The sequence below is a fragment of the Hoplias malabaricus genome, chromosome 15 (genome assembly GCF_029633855.1).
Source record: "Hoplias malabaricus isolate fHopMal1 chromosome 15, fHopMal1.hap1, whole genome shotgun sequence".
Classification (NCBI taxonomy): Eukaryota; Metazoa; Chordata; class Actinopteri; order Characiformes; family Erythrinidae; genus Hoplias; species Hoplias malabaricus.
The window spans coordinates 12316532-12334000 of record NC_089814.1 but is presented as its reverse complement, the minus strand read 5'-3'; the positions used below and the strand labels follow the sequence as shown (position 1 = coordinate 12334000).

The following is a 17469-nucleotide window of genomic DNA, read 5'->3' as shown; positions in this document are numbered from 1 at the left end:
CATTGCTCTGTGAGGCCTCACCGGGTCATTTAAATTGGGTTAGCACCTTAGCCTTGACTAGCGTATTGTGTTGAGAATGAGGAAACTATGGAGAGCCTACTGTTGAGAGAATGATATGAAACAGAATAGTTTGTGTATTTACCACACTCTCAGCTTGATAAAGGAGCAGTCATATAATTTTATCTTGGACATCTGAGTGGCTTCCAACCTAGCTGACTAACCAACCAAAAAACAAATATATGTACTGCAGCAATTACCATACAAATCATGGACGACATGCTCCACTACCTTCCATTCTATAGAAAGCTGAATTTGAAGCTAAAATTTCCACATTTTCAATTTTGACACTATAGACATTTGGGTAGATGCGCCCCTGTTCACACAGTTAATTTGTCTGAGACACAGCATTAATTTATTTATTTTACTTTTCTCAACCACATCTGCTCTGTGCATGAGAATTTTCCACCCCACCTTAAAACGTACAGCATTTAAGTTGAAATGGTTAATTCGATCACGGTCATGTAATAATCACTTCTTTACTTAAGGTGGAATTAACAGTTCTGCAAGCAACAAACAACTTGCTTCATTTAAGGTGGAAGGGATAATTCTATGTTCATGTAATAATCACTGCTCTATTTAAGGTGTAATGAATTCATATTTGCAGATGTCAGAAATCTTTTGCCATTTAAGATGGAATGAATAATTCTACAAAGGTCACATAGTAATTTCTGCACAATTTAAGGAAGGGAGGAAAGCTCTGGAACATTTGTAGATCACAAAAGCTGCTTCAAATCATTCTCAGCACCATTGAAAAGCTCTCCATCATTCCCTCCTGTGAATGCAGTACGACTCTACAATATGAGTGTTACACATCTTTGTTATTGGGTACAGTCGGTTTAGGTTTATGTGCGGCTTCTCCCAAGCAATGAAACAAACAAGACATGGAAGCAGTATGTATGTGCAACATATTTTATTAATGTCACGATGTCATGGAGTAACAGATTCAAAATAAACAAAAATACATGGAGCAGGAACGTATGGGTAAGGGAGAGAACTGACAGTGTCAGAGGACGCATGTTCTACTGGTCTACTTTTACCAGAAAAAAAACATAATTAACTTCTGTAGGAGATAGGAGGTTTAATTTCGTATTACCATAAAAAGAAAGTAGCATGTGAATAGATCACTCTGAAATGTGTTAGGCAGCACTATCTGTGCTGTTTGATTGTTTTTTAAGGATGGTCTTGATCCAGAAAATGTGCTTCTTGGAGAGAAGAGTGTAGACCCCTGGTTTCTTAGGTTCCCCACATCCATTTCCCCCAGACACCAGTCCAACAATACTGTTTTTACATTCCAGAGGACTGCCAGAATCCCCCTGAAAAAGACGAAGCATACCTTGACCAAACTTTGCCTGAAATTTTCTGTGACTGAATGTGCACTGATGTCTTAGTGACACATCCATTATTAACATACTTAAATACCTAATTATCCACTTAATGCATAATATATATTCATTCATTTATTGTTTGTAATCGCTTATCCAGCTCAGGGTGCCAGTTCTTTGTAGGGCTCACAGTCTCTCACAAAATCACAACTGTGAACAATTTCACACAGCCAGTCCACTGACCAATAAACAGTGTTTTTTAGAAACCCAAGCACCAGAGGAAACCAATGCAGACACAGCGAGAACACCAAACAAAAGGGGTTTGAACCCACAACCTCACAACCCTAGAGCAGTGTGAAAACATCACTAGTGCTACCCTGGACTATCTTTCAATCCTGTAAATGAGACTGATGAATGTAGATTAGAGAATCTTATTACAGTTTAAACACTTCCACATAATCTACAGCTTCTCTTTTGATTTCGGGAACTTTTAAAGAGTGTACACCTATAAATCTCATTTATTAGAATTTATCATTTCATAATTATAGATGAATAACAACAGTTTTTTTATGAAAGAGAAAAGCTCCATCAGTTGCTGGTAGTAATGCATTTCTGCAGTTCACTGAGCGTGTGCAAAGGGTCAGATACAGATCAAAGACTGGAAAGTGACTTACGGAGCATGCATCTCTCCCAGGCTGTTTGTTGCCTGCACACAGCATGTCTTCAGTGATGACAGGGTTCTTGTTGTAATAGCAGTTGCACAGATCTCTGTTCACCACAGTCACCTCCACCTCTCTCAGCACATCAGAAGCTACTGCACTTTCCGTATTAGTGCGCCCCCAGCCACTCACTTCACATTTGGTTCCAGCGGGAATGTCCTTTCCTGAACTGGGGAGCTTCTTCGTGGCCACAGATTTGTTTTTAAGCTGTGCTTTGTTTTGCAGCTACGTGATGAAAGCAACAAAAAAGTCTTTATAAAATGTCTATATATAATATAATGAGTTATAATTTAAATTTGACAAAGCTTTTCATTAGCAATAAATTGGTAGTAAACAATCAGATAAAACAGCTTAGCATGGGATAACCTTCTCCTTTAGTTCAGTTTAAAACGGAATCTTTGCAGGTACCTTTTTACAGAAGTAAGTGTCCACACTCAGCACTGATTTCTTCAAGCAGCCAAAGGGTCATTAAAATATTTCCAGGCTTAAATTTGTGTTTAAAGTTGCATTTGGTTTGTTCTGTTGTAGTTCATGTACCTTTTCACTAGAGGTCGTGCATTCTGAATGTGGACTAATGTATTAAAAGTCAAGGTGCCCTCCAGCAGCCAAGCGGGTTAACAACAGGAACAAATACAGCAATAAAAGGCTGGTCTTCCAACAGCTTTGCTCAGAAATACATAACGCACTAGCACTGATAACAGTACTGAATGTATTTTTACTGGTTAGAAAATTAAATGAAATTGCATAGTGCACCTTTAATTTGAGAATAAACCTTTTCTATAGGATGTAAAGAGTATTTTCCAGACACAACTTGGGGATCTTTGCAGATAACTTTTTGTTCTGTTCTAGGTATTTGGTGCTAATATCATAAAAAGCTTAATGTTTTCCCATTTTAAGCATAGCCCATTTTTACTACTGGAGTGTATGTACTTTATAGCATTTATTTACACACATATTTTCATATTTTTATGATTTCAGGATGAAAATATTGTATTAAACACGTGTGTTTTACCTTTAGCAGCATGATATCATTTGCCTTAGTTGCCTTGCTGAATGTATTTGGGATTTTGTGACCCATGACTCCAATGCGCTGGGTGTTTTTGCTGTTCTTCAGAGAGAGAGCACCTAAAAGAACTGTCACGGATCCAAATGGTTCTAAAAAGCTGAAAGGAATTTTAAGAATATCATAGATTTGTTTAAACTATAGTTGAATGTTGCATTACTGTTTCATTTCTTCAATATGCAAATATCATTTATTTCACTGGAATTCAATTTCTCTGTCTTCACCAAGAAAACAATTGCTATAGTCAGATAAACAAGCCACACTCCCATTTCAGATCTGAAAAAACAGTGTATGTATCTGTACATCGTAGAAAACAGCACAGAACTAAATGTTTGAAAGGCAGCGAGTGGACACTAGACACACACACACAAATTCAGAGCTCATTAAATTGTGGAATGGAATAATGGCTGCCATTGTTTTCTGGTTTCCACATAATGTGTCATCATCATGAAAGCAGGCACCTAATATTAATTTTACTAGTTAAAATTATTTATCTTTAAATAAGCATGGTGCCTGTATAAATGTTATTATAATAGATATTTATAATAAATACTAAATAATGAAAATAATACAATTTTTTTTTCTGAAATGTAGATGTGTTGTGAGAGAGTATGAAGAACAAAATTAGTTTCCAGTTTCCAAAATTAGTTATTCTACTTAATCACATGGATTTCTTAAATCAACAGCAGACATGATCTAAAAAAATTATACATTTAACAACCTTTTCTTGACTATAACACTAAATAATACCAGACTGGCAAAAGTAAAGATTTGGAAAGGGTTAAAATAACACATATTGTACACACACACACACACACACACACACACACATATATATATATATATATTTATATTAAAACTGTAGACATATTGTTTTAATTTAAAAAAAATGTTTGAGTGTATTCCCATAAATGTACTTAAAATACACAAATATACTTTTATACCCTCTTACTGTGATCACTTTAAATGATTTACATGATCTGCCTGTTCTTCATTTCTAGAGTAGAGATGGTAAATGCTTGCTTACTCTTTGCAGTGTGCTGCGGTCAGAACCCACTGCTCATGGATCAATGTTCCTCCACAGATGTGACTGTGTTTTAATTGGATGGACACTAGCCACGGCTTGTGCTTTTTGACCTCTTTTCCCCCGACAATAGAGACATCCACACAGACTACAAAGAGAATCACTGGCCATTAAAGAGGTGAATCAGATCAGTGAATGAATTTAAAACTAAAAAAATCTTACCTGCCGCATGGAACACAGTCAAAAGGAGAACACTGTTTAAGAGTGAAGGCTGTGGAAAATGCATTGTTTTCACTAAGACAGCTGTTAAAGACAGTGTTGTGTAGTTGCTGAGCACTGAATAGAAGCGTGGATCATCACAGCTTTGTTTTAAAGAAGCTGGGGGAGTCTCTGCATCTTGCAAGTGCAAAACAAAGAGCTCTGGTTTCTTTTGTGGTTTCTGCCTCTGTGTGTGATATACAAAGTTTCCAGAAACACTCACCAATTCTGAGAAATTTCAGAAATGATATGTACAACATGATTTAGTCCTCCTCCAGGACTTTAAACCCCTAAAAACTCATGTTGGTCAATTTATTCATTTATAATTCATTTATATGTGGCAATGTTACTTCAAATAATAAACAAAATAAACAAATATATATAAATGATATAAAATATAAATATATAAAAAATATATAATATATATATATATATATTTCTTTTAATGTCTTAAAAGTGGCTTTAAAATATCACTCAATTAAAATATAAAAGCCATGCTTTACAAGTTGATAGGATTGGTTCCTTGGGTTTATGACCTAAGAAACCCTGAATGTCTGAATCCAATGCAATATATATATATATATATATATATATACATACATATATATATATATATATATATTTTTTTAATTATTATTTATTTATTTATTTTTTTAACTAGACACTATATGGCCAAAAGGCATTTGTACATCCAGCATTTACTCTAATTTGGATATTATCCCTTTATGCGATAGCAGCTTCTCCTCCTCTAGGCTTTACACTAGATGTTGGAGCATTTCTGTGTGGATTTGGTTGCAATGTGCTACATCACACTTTACCGATGTTGGATGAATAATTCTTGATCACAAAATCCCCTTTAACATATTCATCCTCATCCTCTTCAGTTGCATTAGATAGGGTTAACTACCCAGAAAACACAGATTCATTTCTCCACAGCACAATTTAGGGGGATTTTATACCCCTCTAGTCAACACCTGGCATTACAGAGAAGCCAATTATTTAATGCTTCTCTATGGAGATTATAGCTGTATGTGCACAACAGTAAACCTTTTCAGCTTAGGGTATGTTAACAAACGTCTGGACATCAGTTGTAGCGAGCTATATTTATATTGACATAGCTATTTAGTTAAAGCTGATATCATTTAAAGCTGTTATTACTCTTATGTTTTCCAATTTTTTAATGTCAGGTAATATCTAGCTTTGAGTGAAGTATAAATACAGCATGATTTGAAAGGAAAAATGAGGTGAAGATGAAGCGACTAGTGATGAAGCAGTACTCGTAGAGAGCTCTGTGACAGGGGCAGCTAGCGGCAACACAAGCAACTTTGATGTACCATTTCATCCTCTGTCTCCAGAGATACCTCTATTACGAGCGCAGTCATTAAATCCAGGATAAGAGGTACGGCCTTATGCTGTGAGCAACACAGTAAGTGAGACTTACAAGAAATCTAGCTAGGCTGCTTCAAGCCCTGTGTTAAGGTGGATTAATATATACTCAAAGCCAGCCATTGGTGTTTTTCACACCTTAACCTTTTCTTTTTTTCTTTCACAAAAAAAATGGGTAGTGTCTGCAAAGCTTATGTCTGCACTGCTTCACCCTTACAAAGGTGTGAATCTCAGTGCATCAGTGCGTGGCTCAGGTCTAAGGCCAGACAAGTCATACGGAAGAACATTTCACACCTTTGGGTTTACACACTTTATATTATGTTCTTGTATTTTAACTTCAGTTTAATAGCAGTTCAAAACGATTCATTTATAAGGCTCATTACATATTAATTACAGAACTGCTTAAAGGTTTCAACTTTTAAAACTATACAACCCATATTTTATCCAGGTTTCTTCCAAATGTTTATTCAATGCCAAACCCATCAGCTATATTTCCAAAAAGGACCCCTTACATTCTCTGGAGAGACATGAACTCTGTAATGCTTTTGTGAACAAACTCCATCAAGTATACACACAAAAATTCAAACATCTAGAACATCAAGCCTCTTAACTTTAGATTATGTGTAAGTGGGTGTATTGTGGGATACACACATTTGGGAATATATTTCATGTCTCCTCTACACACACGATGATGTAGGTATACCTAGCTTGGAGAGATAGCAAGCGAAGATTCTCAGAGACACGTGATTACAGTCGCTACAATTTTTTGGCCAGTTGATAACTGAGAGAAAACAATTAACAGTGTGCAGTATGTTGGAGTTTGTCTTCGTCACATTGTCCCCAACAACCTGTCAGAATTGGTGATGAGTCCACAACAGATTTACAACTATTAATTCGTTCAGAAACAGGGTTGTGCTCCCTTGCCAAGGAGTATTGAATTTATTCAGAGCTCATTAAATTGTGGAATGGAATAATGGCTGCCCTTGTTTTCTGGTTTCCACATAATGTGTCATCATCATGAAAGAAGACGCTGCGGAATTTGTGGAAGTTAAGACTTAGCTACAGAATAGAAGTGAAGTGTAAGGCGTCTATATTAGAGACTGAATATATTATGATACAGCATTCATTGTGAAAGGATATTCATTGAGCCAGGACTGTGACTTAATGAAAAGTATTATGATAGGCTTAATAAAAACTGAGATATTTAATAAAGGCCTTTGGTGAATGATCAGTGTTAAAAACAGCGGTAATAGATAAGGCACATTTTACAGCATACATTCAAAATACTTTAAAAGAAATATTTCAGTTTAATTGGAATTCAAAGAGACTGAGCTTGCCAATGCCTCATGCTTTTCAGTCATGCCGATTTTTTTTCATAAAGTACTCTCATACAGTACTGTTTCATACAGCATTCTCCAGTAAATCTACTGTAAACATACAGTACACCAGTGCGATTCTGTCAGCAACTCTGACCCAACTCTGACTTTGATTCACTGGCTAGAATTAATAGCATTATACAATTACATGTTTTACTACAGGAAGACGATATTTATACATTCATTCATGTTATATAACAGTTTAGTTCACAGTTCAGGGTCCTGGTGGGTCCGGAGCCTACCCAGAATCACTGGGTTTAACACAGGAGCATATCCAATGCCAGCCCATCGCAGGGTGACACACACTCACACCTATAAATACTTTTGAGTAGCCAATCCACCTACAAATGTGTGTTATTTGGCCCATGGGAGGAAACCAGAGCACCCAGAGGAAACCCACGCAGACACAGAGAGAACACACCTCCCCACAGACAGACAGTCATCCAGAGCAGGGCTCAAACCCACAACCCCAGGACCCTGGAGCTGTGTGACAGGAAGACATTATCATATTGCAAAATTAAAATGGTGTTGTATTTTAATGTTCTCCCTGTGTTCGCGTGGGTTTCCCCCCGGATGCTCCAGTTTCCACGCAAAAACACACTTTGGTCGGTTGATTGGTGACTCAAAAGTGTCCCTAGGTGTGAGTGTGTGAGTGAATGTGTAAGTGTTCCTGCCTTGTGCCCAGTGAACCCACCGCGACCCTGAACTGGAATTACCGTTTACAGACAATGAATGAATTAATGTATCTTAAAGGAAACTCACAGCAGTTGTTTACAGTGCACTTGTGACAGGAAAACTCTACAGTTCCTGGGTCTTCAAGGCTGATGTGGGACCGATTCTGGGCTGATCTGACACTGATGCTGGAGCTCGAGGGTGAGACAGAAAGCCTGGGGTTTGAGTGGGATGAAGCAGCAGGGAGTTGGCAAAGGGAGCTGAGCTGTGATGAGGGCTTTGGCCAAGTCTCATGTTCCCCATCTGCCCTGCGAAAAAACCTCAGCAACAGCCAAGAGCTTTACTCTCAGCCACATTCTGTCACAGTGAAAGATACAGGAGAGTGCAGAGAACACATCAGACCTGAATTAACCTCCTCACTCTCATCACCAGTTAACCTCCTGTAGTTCCAGATTTTTAACATCCTACGGCTTATAGCACAATCATTATGTGTGTGAGTGTGTGGGGTGGGGGAATCAAACAGACTGATATATTATGACATAAGACACCATGTCTGACTTGTTTGAGACTATTTTGAAACACTTCAGTTTCAAAGTGCTAATGGTTAGACATGGTATTGCCAGCTCATTTCACTCTTGATACTCAGTAGAACCTATAAACAACACAACACCAACATGTAATCAAGATCAAACACTTGATTTTCACTGAAGGGCATCCTTAAAAACAATATATCATGCAGTGTACAATATATGTCACTATTTCATGTTAAAACTCTTTTGTAAGAAAGTTTTTAGAAGCATTAAACTTTCCTGAACGTCTGGTACCATTCACCACCAGAGTGAACCAATCTGACTTCACAGGATTTCACACTAATATATCCAGAAGGACACTGTTCACACTACAATCATTAAATTATGCAAATAATAATAATAATAACAACAAATTATAATAGCGAAATTTTCATTAAACTGAGACTGAAATTGAAGTGTTTTCATAAGGAGAGCAAGAACATTTGATACTTTCCACCAGTGTAAGCACAGTCAGTGCCACCTGTTATTACTTCTGTATTTCTCCATACCTTTATTGCTAGGACTATTTTGTTTTTTCCCTTTGCAATCCCAGAGCCACTTTACTTTGCTTTTTATACCTACTCCCCAATGGAAACCTAATAAAGCTCTCCAGCCGAGTGAAGAAAGAGGGCTTATTATGGGCTGATATGTCCCCGTCTCCCCAACCCTCCACACCATTCAGCCCCTCCACAGATCACATACCGAAACCTAAAAGAAAGACCAGGATGTGGGCACTCTCATTTCTCTGGCATGTTGCACTGTAGAGAATTTTCATTAATAGCATGACTTCATTCCACAACCTATGGCTCACTGATGAAAGTGGCTGTGGCCAGAGCTTTGGGAGATAAGGTGGAATTACCAGACACCTTCAGACGTGTGCCTTCACATATTAGCTTTTAGGCCCTTTTTATTCATGATGTGATTATACTGCTTGAAGTCTGGGGTACCTCCAGCTTTTAAGGTGCTTCAGTTCCTCAGTATCTTTATTCATACAGGTAAATATGCAAAGGCCTGTCTGAAAATCACAGAGCACCAGAGGGGTAAAGTGAGTGTAATTAGGGATGCAAAAAAGGAAATGCACATAGTCAAGTTACTGTTGGTTTAATGGTATTTCAGGAACTAAAGCTGCTGTTATAGAGGTCAGAACTAAGCAACTAAGGAAGTCAAGAATGTCAGGATCAGTGAGAACTGTGAGAACGGTCGGGCTGCGGGAGATTGTCACAGTGAAATATCCCTCATTTTCACCTTAGTTTTTACTCGGAAAACGGAATAAATATAATTCCACCACTGGTAGATGGGTAGATGAGGGCAGCAGGATGCATGAAGTGACCCCAATTGGCCAAACAACAGGAGTTTACTGCTTTTAAAAAGTCTGCCTGTGCCAAGTAAGATTTGCATTGCATTGAGATTTCCATGCATTTTGCTTTAATGGAAGACTGAGTCCACAGGGAGCTCATCAAAATAGGAGGGAATCTGCTGAGGGGAAGATAAGGTCAGAGTCTACTGCTTTTCCCTGACATTCACTGACTCCACACTTCTCCCCCTTGGAATGGCCTTCCTTCATCGAGGACAAAAAGAGAGTGAGTGTCTACACACTGAATTAAAATAATGGTCTGTATCTTGTGACTGAAGCTCTAACTCTCCTTAACTCTCTCTGTCCCTTGCAACTCACAAGGTGCACTTCCAATTACTGTCCATAATGACCGGAACTGGAAAAATCCCCCTGTCCTGTCTACTACCTTTGGATTCTTAAAAATAGGAATGTGCATGACTGGCCTGGCTCTCTCTGGATGGACAGAATGGCCAAGTGAGATACCAGCCAATGTGGTTGTCTGTAGCAAACATAAAAAAGATGGGAAGTAAACATACCCCTCCTAGTGTGTAAAGCTGTACAGTGAAGTTCTGTTGGCTTCACATCAGTTTGAAAATAAGCATTGGTTGGCTTCACATGTTTCTGAGGGAGCACATGTAATCTCCATCCTCACAATACGAGTGGTTTAGCTAGCGGATGGAATTGGCAATGACTGAACATGGGGGTGGGGTGGGGGGGGGGGGGTAGATCATAAAGAGTGTGTCAAAATGAAATCAGGTTCAGCCAATTTTAAAGGGAGAGATCAACTTGCTGTTTGGCCGCATGTTCACGTAGACAACCGTCTGCATCGTGAACGTAACTGTTGACACACTTACCTATTTTGCTACGCTTGTAACTGGAGGCTTTCACTAGAGGGCAGATGACAGAAAGATATGGGGAATTGCCCAGCCTACGCACCAAAACGACTCAGGTTATACAAGGCGGTCGTGATGCGTACATGTTATTAACAGCACATATATCTGTATCCTGTATGCAGATGTTTTTCCAGAGGCCTGCACTAATCTGAAGTTCAGTATAACCAAATATCTCTCACTACAGTCATTCATTCATTCATTCATTCATTCATTCATCTGTAACCGCTTATCCAGTTCAGGGTCGCGGTGGGTCCAGAGCCTACCTGGAATCATTGGGCACAAGGCAGGAATACAGCCTGGACGGGGCGCCAGTCCTTCACAGGGCAACACACACACACACACACATTCACTCACACACTCACACCTACGGACAGTTTCGAGTTGCCAATCCACCTACCAACGTGTGTTTTTGGACTGTGGGAGGAAATCGGAGCACCCGGAGGAAACCCACACAGGGAGAACACACCAACCCCTCACAGACAAGTCACGCGGAGCGGGAATTGAACCCACAACCTCTAGGTCCCTGGAGCTGTGTGACTGCGACACTACCTGCTGCGCCACCGTGCTGCCCTGCTACAGTCATTCATTAATTCATTTATTGTCCATAACTGCTTATACAGTTCAGGGTCACAGTTGATCCGGAGCCTACCCGGAATCGCTGGGTGCTAGGCGGGAACACTTGACCTGGATGGGGCGCCAGTCCTTCGCAGAGCAACACACACACAGACATATGGATACTCTTTTGAGTCACCATGGAAGGAAACCTGAGCAAACGAAGGAAACCCATGCAGACACAGGGAGAACACACCAAATGCTTCATATACAGTCACCCAGAGCTGGGCTCTAAACCAGAAGCCACCCCAGGACCCTGGAGTTGTTTGACAGCGACACTACCATGTCACCCTGCAAATTAGGCATTAGTTAATTCCTTGACAATCCAGATTCAAATAACAAACCTATGGGCAGCTCTATGAAATATATTAAGTGGTTTGTTCTAAATGCTTATTAGCTTTTAAATCTGGCTTATATTGACATTCAAAGTGGTATGATGGCACTACAAATGTCCTGAGGTTGTGGGTTCAAGCTTCACCTCAGGTCACTCTGTGTGAGGAGGTTCATGTGTTTTCCCTGTGTCTGTGTGACATTCTTCCAGATGCTGAGGTTCCTTCCAAAATACAAAAACACATGTTAGTGTTAGTGTGAGTGAGTGAGTGAGTGAGCCTGAGATTGCCTTGTGATGGATTGCTTTTCTAACCCAAATAACCTCAAACACATTCAGTGATATTGAGGTCTAAGCTCTTGGGCATGCTCATGTTCTTCTCTTTTTTTTTTAATAAATCAATGTTTTTTGGCAGCTCCACATACTTTCGGACCCATTTTTTTACAGTGGATGAATGAACAAAAACACCTCTGGATATTTCTAAACAAAAATATAAATGAAATAGATGTTCTCCAGTCTCTCAAATGGCATTTTGGTGCATGGTGCCTACTCTACTCGACGCCACTTTGCTTTTTTAACAACAATAATAATACATTTCATTTATGAAGCTATTTTCAATGGCCCAAAGCACTAACGATATTTAGACACAGAACAAAAGAACATCAAAGGACACACAGACACAGAGCAGTACAAAAAGGTACAAAACAGCTCACACACAAAAAGTAAAACATGGGTACACAGAGGCCAGTGAGCAGCACTGAGCCACAAGGTTAAATTGGGTCCCAAGACTGATTGTCATTGTAAGCTGTAAGTGGCTGGTAGCTGGCAGTGGACCCACAGCGAAGTCCGCAGGTCACTAGCCAAGCAGATATTGAGTATGTGCTGCACTCAGCCAACACCAAGAGCAGGCCCAGAACACTGTCCTACCTCAGAGCACAGGCATGGGTACACGCTTATCAGCCGAATCTTCAGCGGCTAACACCAGTGTTAGCTAACACTTCCTCGGCCCACATCAGTGACAGCAGCCACAGCAGGTCACCAAGCACAGATGTCCAAAGTCCCAGTGCACAGCGCAGTGAAGACAGTCAGACATTTCCCAAACTGTGGTGATGGAAGCAGCTCCCCTGGTCAGCAGGCCGAGCCGTTAGCATCAGAGATAGTTAGATAGTTAACAGCTAACCTACAAGCAGTGATGGAGAATCCAGGCTCCTCGGGTTCGATCTCCTTGCAGAGAGTAGCAGAGGAGAAAACCCTGCTGCACTCAGGTATCCTCACAGACAGCCATAAATGAAACAAAACGACTAAGCCAACAATAAAACAAAACACAAGTGAGTCACAGGCAGAAGCAGCAGTCACCAGAAGGACACCAGTATGCTGTGACCCGGCACTAACATCAGACAGGCAGATGGACATCAGGCAAATGTGGCTCAGATAGACATTAGGCTCATGGTTCCAAGCAAGACTTGTCAGTCATTAATAATGACTGTAGCAACAGTTATTTATCATGAAGAAATGCAGACATCTGGCACAAACTAACATTTGTAAAATCTCAGAACGTCAGTAGAGATCACATTTGTTTTTAACTGTCTGTTTGAGCTGCTGTTCCTGTTAGAGATTGTGCTTTGCAATGTCACTGGATACATTTTGGAGGGAAACCATTGTTGTGGAAAACAAGCCAGGTACCAAGGACCAAACACTGAGTAGAGTCGAGTAGAGTACATGCTGTGGAAAGGCACCAAATGATGAAAGATTAAATAGCATTTATCCGATGGAGTCAGTGTGGGTGGTCTGCCAGGTCTTGTATGCTGCTGATTATGAGTAACATCTCCTCTGTATGTTTTAATTACTTTTTTTAAAAACTCCTTTGTTGGAAAATTTGTTTTTGACTCTTTCTTGTGACTTCACTCTCCTTTATGGAAGTGCATTATTTTTTATCTGATCTTCTCAAAATATTCTCCTGTGAAGCTGTACACAATGAGAAATTGAGCAGTGGTCTCTGACTTTATCACAACTGTGTACTTGATGCAGACAGGGTGAGTTAAGGACAGTGCCTGTAATGTGGATTTATAGAGTCTGACAGAAGTCAGTTAAACTAATGAAATTAAATCAACCACAAAGTCACTCAAGGTCAAGTATGAACTGAAAGCAATTACAGTGCTGACCATTGCTCATTGGACCAAGTCTCAAACCTCTGTTAGTAAAGTAACTCATATGAATGTTCCACTTTTCCTTATCCCAGCTTATGAACCATTTAACACACACACACACACACACACACACACACACACACATATATATATATATATATATATATATATATGTGTGTGTGTGTGTGTATGCATATATATTATATATTATATTTAAATTGCTATATATATTTTTTTTCTTTTTTTTTGTGAAACATTTGAATTGCCTTTCTTCAGAGGAGAATAAATCATTTACTCTTTGACAGCTATTCATGCAGAAAATAAAGACATCACAGAGTAATACAGTTAAAGGCCAGGGCAGTGTGATCTCGTTCTTTGACCTGCAGGCAACAAGCTTCTCTTGTTCTCTCTCATTTAACACTTTCCTCTCAATTTCCCATTCACTTACTCACACTTACTCCTATTTTCAAAATGAGAGAAAATGAGGTGAAAATGAAAAGTTTGTGTGCTGAATTCAAGTCTTAGTCCTGCGTGTCCCACTTTTTTTTTGCAATTTAAATCAACAGAGAAGAGTAAGGCAGTGACTGAGAAACTTCTCTTGTACTCTGTTCAGAGCTTTAGCCTCATGTGAGCTCCACTGGGAGGTCTAATGCATTATTAATACATGTGAAATACAAACTGTTCTCTGAGATGTGGTTACTGATTGATCAATAGTCCATGTATGAGCTCGCTGTATGTAAATCAGGGTTTTAATTGGCCTTGTTTTAAAGAGCACTGTGTGCATTCTTAATGTGCACTCCCATAATAAAAATGTGAATCTTTAAGCTTTTAATGATATTTGTGACAAGTTTGAAGGGACCACTGCAGAAAGAAGTTCTCCCTCCTCTAAAGAAGCTGGATGTCTGCACTTTGTAAAGATTGACAAGTCTCTCTGGCCAGTCAGCACTCTGCAAGGTTTACACATCACATTTAGTCCCTACTTGGCTCCCCTGGAACCACAAGCGGTCAGCTATTTAAAAAGTATTCAGCTCCAGATACAAGGGAGATTTTGCCCAGTGGAGTGCAAAAAGAACAGAGAGAAATTTAGTTTACAACAATAACAAGAAGATTGAGGAGTTATCTGATGAAGCGAGAGTTATCCCCTCTCAACGTGGTGGCATTGTGTTTGATTGGGGGAGTCTCAGCTAACGGCGGGAACTGGCAATGACTAAATTGGGGTGAAAAGTGGGTTTAAAATATCGGTAAACTTAAAAATAAATACATTTGAAAATAGAATTTACAGAACCACAGCAGTTATCACACAATGCTCACAGTTCTGCTAATAGCTGCCAGAAGCTGCCCTGTGTTGGAGGCATTTGTTGTTTCAGCAGAGAACAGAAAGGCCAGCCACAACAAACAGGACTCAAGCAGAAACGTAATGAAACTCTCAGATATGAGTGGCCCGTCTCAGGCCTGGAGAGAATCAACAAAATAAAGCTGCCGAAAAACTGAATTTCCTGCAAATATCATTTAAAATTAAATTAATTCCCAAACGGTGCAGCAGTCTAAGCACTGGCTCTTTCTTGGGGAGATGGCTGATTCAGTGTCTGTCAGCTGATGTCAGTCTCTCTCCTCCAGCATGTTGGCCCGCCCAGTGATGCTGGATCTCTATCAGTACAACAAGAAGATGGTGGCTGACATTACGTGTCTCACAACTGGGTGAAAATGCGGCAACAACTAGTGTCCAAATTTTACTCAACAAAACTGTTATTTGAAAAACTAAATTCTTAATAGAGGTTTGCAGTTTTTGACACATTTACATTTATATTTAAACAACGAATTACTTTTTCATTGACATTCAAAATTTAAATGTATCCTTTTTTCTATTGAAATTTCAAATTCTGAATGCAGTCACTATAAAAAAATCTCTAAAATAAAACCATCAAAATGAAGAGAATGTAAAAACATTTACTTCAAGACGTTCTGGAGCATGTGCCTGAGTCAGTTTCTCATTGAATTTGGACACATTGTAAATGGAAGCTGTCCAAATATATATATATATATATATGCAAAAGTTTACAATACAAATATACTGTATAATCCTTGCATATATTTTTCCATTAATCAACAAAATATGAAGATGTCTACTCCCTTTTACTGTGTGTGGAAATTTCATGATTCATCAATTCAGAATTAACAATAGTTTACCTGTCTATAGATATCTTCTTTTTGAGATAAGAGTTTTTGTTTGGTCATACGTACAGGTACAGTCCTAACCAGACTACACAGTAAAGCCTGTATTTTATCTGTAAATGTAGCTTACTTCCCACCATATAATGTAAAGCGGCATACAGCTCACATAAGGATTTGTATTTGTTATGTTCACATCTGTATGAGTCTGGCTTTAAAGTGGAGCTCTGTCGGTCAGAAATATGGGGAGTTTCGAACACAATACACATTCACTCCTATGGTATGCCTTCATTAGCTTCATCACTGCTTCCATAATCCAGACCACCTAATAATATTACCATATATGTTTATAATATATATATATATATATATATATATATATATATATATATATATATATATATATATATATATGCTTATTACCATATACACAGGCTTGGGATGTAAAGGAATACAGATTTTCAGATTATTTATACTGAGCACAGCAGTAATTATGTCTCTCTTTTCTGTGCATCATTATCTATTAAATATTTAGAATGCATACTCAAATACAAATTGAAGCTTGTTAAAAATGATCATCAGTGCTTGCTGATTATCTATTTTAAATTTAGTGCAGTTTGTACTGCTGACTTGTTTGTTAAAAGGGTGTTTGTCTGCAAAAAGTTAAGTAGACTGATAAACAGACACACTAAGTGTTACTGAGCTGATGTGACAGAGGTAAGCAATTCAGGTAATCACCAGAAAGCAAAAGTGATTTCTTTTTTTTTTTTTGCATTTTGCATTTAGAATGCCACGTCTGATGAGTGATAGTAGCACACACATTATAATAACATTTCCATGGTTTAGAGATGTTACCTCATTTTATTCCAAATTCACTAAATGCCAATGCCACCTCTTAACTAGGACTTTGCAAATCATATGATTCTACACCCTTTTGATTTAATTAAATAAATAATAGAACCTTCTACAGGAACATTGTTGTTCCATAAAGGAACAGGGAGTGTAAATGTTCCGTTAAAGATAGAGTAGTGGCTTTAAAATTCAGTCGAATACTTTGAAGGTAAACTACATTCTCTTTTGTGGAATAAAAGTTGGATAACTGTAAATTACACTTACACTTACATAACTACATAAATCTTAAATAGGAAAAACATACTAAAAGTATTGAGAAAAAGTCAAAGGTTGTTATGAAATAAATTTAATCTGAAAATCTATAACTCATACAAAATATGATGCAATAATGTTCCTGAATTAGAGGTGCTGAGACCCACTACACTGACAATGAAGGTTACCACCACAGAGACCGTTCTTCTGGGATTGTGTATCAGACTGTGACGGTGAAGGCAACACGTTTTCTGAGACATATAAAGCCAGCCACAGCTTCTTTTCCATCCACTGCTAACACAATGGCACCGGACAGCTCCACACACTTGCAGGAGGACACTAACTGCACAGTTCTGTTATGTTAACAGATGCAAACACTGGCTAACATCTTGCTAAATGTATTATGAATGTTTTGCAAATTATGTACTGTATCA

At 38.7% G+C, this 17469-nt stretch overlaps 1 protein-coding gene across 1 annotated transcript; it reads right to left on the bottom strand.

Moving 5' to 3' along the window:
• Positions 1 to 994: 994 nt before the first annotated feature.
• On the bottom strand, positions 995 to 4565 carry LOC136668919 (granzyme K-like). Its single transcript, XM_066646671.1, has 5 exons — positions 4411 to 4565; positions 4192 to 4336; positions 3114 to 3264; positions 2057 to 2326; positions 995 to 1373 (listed from the first exon to the last, which is right to left on the bottom strand). Exons 1-5 carry the CDS (start codon positions 4472 to 4474, stop codon positions 1197 to 1199), a joined length of 807 nt encoding a protein of 268 aa, XP_066502768.1. The 5' UTR covers positions 4475 to 4565; the 3' UTR covers positions 995 to 1196.
• Between the last annotated feature and the right edge of the window lie 12904 nt (positions 4566 to 17469).

What these genes read in the sequence shown, in the direction of transcription:
- LOC136668919 (XM_066646671.1), bottom strand. Translation starts at nt 4,474, where the DNA reads ATGCATTTTCCACAGCCTTCACTCTTAAACAGTGTTCTCCTTTTGACT. An exon ending in ATGATATCATGCTGCTAAAG is followed by an intron (nt 2,327 to 3,113) that starts GTAAAACACACG and finishes TTCATCACGTAG; the next exon opens with CTGCAAAACAAAGCACAGCT. An exon ending in CTGGGAGAGATGCATGCTCC is followed by an intron (nt 1,374 to 2,056) that starts GTAAGTCACTTT and finishes CGTCTTTTTCAG; the next exon opens with GGGGATTCTGGCAGTCCTCT.